General features: G+C 28.1%; 2 protein-coding genes across 7 annotated transcripts in view; both read left to right on the forward strand.

The window, feature by feature from the left end:
• LOC100572974 overlaps positions 1–6,618 on the forward strand; it is a 57,267-nt gene that overhangs the window by 33,949 nt on the left and 16,700 nt on the right. The window lies entirely within an intron of this gene.
• LOC100160785 overlaps positions 1–6,618 on the forward strand; it is a 29,268-nt gene that overhangs the window by 19,518 nt on the left and 3,132 nt on the right. Inside the window, exons 2-8 of one of the 4 annotated variants that reach the window (XM_029489476.1) lie at positions 865–935; positions 1,154–1,385; positions 2,639–2,772; positions 3,843–4,038; positions 4,103–4,242; positions 4,311–4,475; positions 4,564–4,701. In XM_029489476.1, coding sequence (XP_029345336.1) covers positions 865–935; positions 1,154–1,385; positions 2,639–2,772; positions 3,843–4,038; positions 4,103–4,242; positions 4,311–4,475; positions 4,564–4,569 — 944 coding nt within the window. In that variant the 3' untranslated portion in view covers positions 4,570–4,701. Of the gene's footprint in view, positions 1–864; positions 936–1,153; positions 1,386–2,638; positions 2,773–3,842; positions 4,039–4,102; positions 4,243–4,310; positions 4,476–4,563; positions 4,806–5,356; positions 5,430–5,645; positions 5,858–6,618 lie in introns of those variants that run through there. The other 3 variants (XM_029489475.1, XM_029489474.1, XM_029489473.1) reach the window with 3 other exon arrangements.

Consider the following 6,618-nt stretch of genomic DNA (forward strand, 5'->3'; position numbering starts at 1 on the left):
ATGCGTAAGTACCTTACTAAACATTAATAACCTATTAACAATAAAACGTCGAATTTAATTTAACAAACCAAAAAGTTATATACCTAACATCATTTGAAATGAAAATAACATTTTAGTTTTCAATGATATATGTATATATACGTTTGTTAACTATATATTGTTATATTAGGGTTCTGAATTTGAAATATTTCACTTGAAATTTTTCAATTTAATTAATTCAAGGAAATTGTGAAAATTGTTTTTTTTTTAAACGTATTCATTTATAGAAGATTAGAAATGATTATTGACTACACACATAAAGATCACAACACAATTACAATTATAACAACTATTTACAACTATTTACCTATATTCAATATTCATATATTTTCATACATTTCTAAATTTATGAGGGATGTATCAAACCTAACCTAACCTAAAAATTGTGTATACAAGAAAAAAAACCCCATTGTAAAACCACTGGCTTACTCACTTCGCTCAGAGTCTATAATGAATGTATGTCTGTCTGTCTGTCTGTCTGTGTGGGTGTCCATAATACCATAGCAACCAACCCCGCGAGGTTGTCTGTCTAGGTGTGTCTCCATATTACCAAGGCAACCAACTCTGGGAGGTACTCAAACAGGGATTTGGAGATTTCTGAAGGAAATTTTTGTTTATAAATGGTTGCTATGGGTTTTGAAGTTATTATAATAATAATTATTAGTTGCCGGGCAACGGTGTGCATGGGGTGAGACAATAATATAAGTACGGTGGGCACTACCCTGTGATGTATCTTAGAAATAATAAATATATATCGCCCCCCCCCCTACCACAGTGAAATTTCCTGTTTACGTCATTGAAAATATCTAATACATTTTTTTTTAGAGCCACAAATTACTGATTATAACATACAATTAATGAGTGGAATACAGAGCATCAACATAACATGGAACATAGTAAGTATTATTACAAAGAAAATATGTATAGTTAATTTTGAATCTGTAAAAATTATTATTTTTTATTCACTTTCAACTATATACTTCATCAATTTGTATGTTCAAAATATATGCTTCAATAAAGTTAACCAATTAGGAATTTTAACACTTGCACATCCTATATAAGTTATTATTCGTAAATGTTTAATAGACTTATTATTATTTTTTTAAATGTACAGAGTATCTCAAATCGACTAGAATGCAATATCACGAAATATGTTTTGACGTTAGTTTCAAATCAAGCACAAAATAAAAAATTTCTTGTAAAAGAAATAGTATCAAGTACAGATAGTGGTCACGTTTTGGATAATCTTCTTCTGGGCGTTAAATATAACATAAAATTAACTCCTTCGACAAGTAATGGGACGTTGCCATCCTCGCCTCTATATTCAATCAGTACTCTTATGACAAGTAAATATTTATTTATTTTTATTTAAAATATTATTGTTTTAATTTAATATTATTCTTGAACTTTCTGCCTATATCAGTGGTTATCAACCTGGGGGTCGCGAATGATAGGTTTGACATAAAACTATAAAGTTTGATTTGACATTTAATTCAAAAGTTTAATTTGATTTCAGTTCATTAATGAAATGGTAATATTGTTATTTGATGTTGAACGAAATGTTCGGTTTATGTATGATTTAAAAGTTCACTTCGATGTCGACATCACATTGAATTGTTCGGTTCGTGTTCTGATCGACATAGGATTAAAAAGTTCAGCCCACTTCTAATATAAAATAATTCTAAAGACAATAATAATAATAATTTAAACCAGATGATTGATTTATTAAATATTAATAATTCAAAGAGCTGGGTTTGCCATGCTCTTACACATAAACATTGGTAGTCAGGAATTAGGATTTTTACAAATAATACTAATAATATTGACCAGAATGGTAACCCATTACAAATTGTGTACCTAATAGTTAAAAAAATGACAAATATGTGTTGTACCACTTACCCAAATATCGCTACGGTGTGCGTGGTGCCGGGATCCGTTAGTACGATTTAATAGTATAAAAATGAACAGGTGTGAATATCACAGTGTGATTTACAAACAAAATATTGACCAGTAACAAATTTACAACACAAACACAAGTCTCAAAGAATAAATCAAAGAAATCTTAGAACTGTGCAATTTTTTATGAACAATGCGAATGCATGATGATCTCGACAACATTTACCAAAAAAACATGTGCCACCAACGTTATTTTCCACTTTGTCAGAAGTGACGAAGAATTATAGAACCGAAATAGAACCAATTAAGTCAGCTGAAACGCGAGTCGACTCCAAGAGCATGATGGCAAAAGTGTGCTTGCCAAGAATTGGGCTAGTTGCGTACCGGCAAACAGAAACAAGAACAATAAGTTATCAAAAAATAAAACTATTAAAAATTGCATCATAACAACTAATTAATATAAATTTGGACTTTAGGTCACACTGACGACTTTATACCTAATATTGTATCTTGAACTCTCAAAAACTTAATGAACTAGTATACATATTTAATACTTATAAATATTGCTAAGAAAAAATGTAGGTACTTCTAATTCTAAATACCTATATACAAGAATGAAATACCTAATATCTTACACGTATATGATTAATTCTAATATCGTCCATTAAATAAGATAATTGTACCTATTTTCTTAATATTATAGAAAATGACGTTCAAATAAAAAATATTTCCACTAAATATGAAAATGGAAAAATCAAAGTAAACTGGATATTGGTAAATTCTCATCAAAAATACACTCCAGTCGAAGAGCCAATAACATCAATCATCAAATATAAAGTAATTTTATTCAGCACAACACGTATAACAATTTAATTAGTAATTATATTATCTGCATAATAATAATTATAAGTACCTCTAAACTATTCATTCAAATGAACTTACTGTTCAGATCCATTATATGTAATTCAAATACCTATTAATTGCCTATACACCTATATACATATTATAATGGAATGCTTCTAGCTTAGTAACCTAGCGAGAAAAACTAGTGTGAAAAACTTCATAAAAAATAATACCAAGAATTAAATGTTTTATAATTTTTTATTTTCAAAATGTGCTTTTAATTTGCATGCTTAAATCATTTGTAAGATCAAAACTTATCTGTTATACTCAACTTACAATTTTTTATACTTTTACTTTCAAAAATAACATTTTCTTTCAAAATTAATTAAAAATGTGTTCGAAAAATAGCCGAAAATAGATCAGAATAGTCTATTTGACTAAGTGTAAGTGTTATATACATTAAAAGTTAAAACACATTTATAACAGTCCAAGTCGCAGCCCTCGAGATCCTTTAGAACTTTAACAGTAACACAATTAGTCATCCCTAACTCTACCAATTCTGCTCATCAAACTCGAGGTCCTACAGACATATCGTACCGTGGCCAGTAATAACGTAATTTTATAAGCAACTAAAATATTATATAACTAACAAAAAAGTACTTGAAAATTCTACATAATTAAAAAAAATAATAATAATATGGAATATTGATATTCTGCAGGTATTTAAAGGTCATTTTATATTTATTTTTAATTGAGTTCAAAACCTTAAAAATGATGTATTGATTATACAAATCGATTGAGTCTTAACAAATCATGCATTTGGAAATAAAAATATTATTTAATAATGTGTATTATTTTTTAAAAAATTTACATTTTGAAAAACTGTACTTTTAGAAGATTTTTAATGATACCTTCCGAACGAAGTACTTCTGACTTATTTATTTTTACATTATTATAATATAAAATGCTAAAAAAACATTTTGAAAAAATCAATAAAAAAATCCGCTAGGTGTCTTAATTAGAATTATGCATATATTTTTCCAAAAATTAAATTTTGAATTTAGCTGAAACGAATTCTCAGCTGTTCCTTAAGAGAAGTAGAACAAAATTGGACGTCAATATCAATTTTTAATCGAACCGACTATGAAATTTTCGATACAGTGCCGAACTCCCAATATAGTATACAAGTTTCGGTTCACGTCAAAGCCAAAAAAAATACTCAACAAGAAAATATGATTCATGCATTAACACCAGCATCAAGTAAAAATACACCAAAGCATAGTTGAATATATTATTTTTATTTTTAAAAATATTTTCTTATTAGATCCAAAAACTGAACCAATCTTAGATCCTGATCATCCAATGTGTATCACTAATAACTCTATATTTGTTCAATGGAAATTTGATCCCGAAAATTGCTCAAAACTAAATGGATTTTTGTCTCAATTCTATATAGAATTAAAGGTAACTTCTGTTAATAAAAAATATCATTTTTTGTAATACATACCATATCAAATATATAATATTTGTAGGATAAGGTTGATGGCATTTTACAAATAAGGGAAACGAAAAATAATTACATTAGCATTAATGAGCTTAAATCAAACACAGCTTATGAACTGAAAATATTTATAAAAACACACTTTGGTTATAACCCAGATCATTTCTACTCATCAATTTCAAGACTAAATTTGAAAGTGAGTAGACTCAAATTATATAACTGTTTGAATGTATACATATTATGTTAATAAAACTTACGTTTGTTTTTACTTTACACATTTCTAGATTTAAAACCAGTAGAAGATTTAGTGGTTTATAAAAAGAGTCTAAAGAATCGTATGGTAGGACTTCGCTGGAGTTATTCACAAGATACAAATATAGACGGATTTATAGTTTCGTTTAATGAGAATCCTTTAATAAACACGAAAAACGTTTCCGTCATACCACCGCAGAAATGCTCGGCGTGGCCAGAATACTATTGCCATACATTTTATAATTTGAGTCCAAGCAATAACTACACGTTTAAAGTAAGTATTACCGTGGATAAAGTTTTACCTCTAGCCACGTATTAGTGTATACATACACACGATATTCAGTTACTTAACTTTGAGAATGCTATATTTGTATTTTCTCCCTGGCTCAACCGCAACACAGACAATACGTATTCTTATAAAATCATTTTGTTTTTGTATATTTGAATTAGCTTAAAGTTATATCATTTAAAACAAATTTATAGAGAATAATAACTTTGAGGCTATGATATTTTATTTATTTGGATAAATATTGTCTCAAAACGGCATAATATCCATTTAAATTCAAGTACAACATTTATTTTTAAAGGCAAATATAAAGTCAAATAATAATATATTTTAAAACTGATAGGTCATATAACTCATATGTAGGTGCCCTCAAAAATATCCTCTATTTTACTTCAAGATTACCTACTGAACAATAACAGCATAATAGTTTACCTGAATGTATTTCATCTATGTTCGCAAGGGTTAGATAGAGAAGACAAATTATATCCTTTTAACAAAATTATTTATATTTATACGAGATGTACTTGCTTTTATATTAGATAAGGCCAAAGTCAATAGATTATCCTGAAGGTGGTAAAGTTTCGTCTATTTCTTTTAACAGCATCGATGGACGTAAGTACCTACCTACGAAATAACTTTATACCAATTATAGTGTACATACCTAGACTTAAAATTAAAATAAAATATCAAAAAGGTATATAATAATATTATGTAATAATGTTAACTACTATATAATAGTAAAGTACTAAGACTAACTAAATTAACTACTATAACTGCCGATCTACTTGTAATATTTTTTTGATTATTTGTTTATCGAACAAAATATAGTACCTGATTCTCCAATGAATTTAAAAACGACCGAAATTGGTAGCACCACAATAGCTCTCCAGTGGGATGTTCCATGGATATTCAACGGTGTATTGACAATGTTCATTATAAACGTGGAAGAAATTTCATCAAATAACATGGAAACGTGTTGTGTTAATATTCTGCCAACAGAAATTCCGATTAATGAAGAACTACCTACGTATAACTATACGGTAATGTATTTTACACGAAGACAATATATTTTAAAGTAGTAATATAAATTGTAGTTATTTCATTGAAATTTGCATATTTATGCGAGTTAAAAACAATATTAATCTGTTATCGCCTTGTCATAATATTTTTCCTTAAGTGTATCAGTTCCAGTGTTTCAAATGTTCTGCAATTCTATAAAATTTGAAAATTAAATTAGATACTCGCTCAATTATAATACTTTTTCACTAATTTACTACCTGATACCAATTTTTTGGGGGAGGGTAATAGGGTGTGTATTATCGAAAAAAATACTTCATGGGAATAACTCTTAGACTTTGTAGTATGATTGGATTTTGATAACTATTTTTTTATCTAAAAAAAGAAGTTTGAGAATAAAATATTGAAAAACAGAGATTGATGCGAGCTATAGAATATTTCCCTCTAGCAATTAAAAAAAAAATTCTGAAATTTGGTTGATTCTACAAGGTAACCTTCTTCCCGCATAGTGTATGTTTTGAGGACAAAATGGCATTGGCACCGGGCACCTTAAACAAATGAATTCGTGCTCCACAATTTATTCATACAGACATATTATAGTAACAGATTTTATTCATACACTGTTTCTGAAATAATAATATAATATACACTATGTATGGTGGTGTAACTCGCTGAGATTGACTGCTGACTTCACGAAAATTTAACAAGTCACTCCTGTACCATGTTGATTTTCGGTTAAAACTAGAAAGTTTAAAGATGTCAAAAAGAGTGTGATTTGGTGATA

The sequence above is a fragment of the Acyrthosiphon pisum genome, chromosome A2, assembly GCF_005508785.2.
Source record: "Acyrthosiphon pisum isolate AL4f chromosome A2, pea_aphid_22Mar2018_4r6ur, whole genome shotgun sequence".
Classification (NCBI taxonomy): Eukaryota; Metazoa; Arthropoda; class Insecta; order Hemiptera; family Aphididae; genus Acyrthosiphon; species Acyrthosiphon pisum.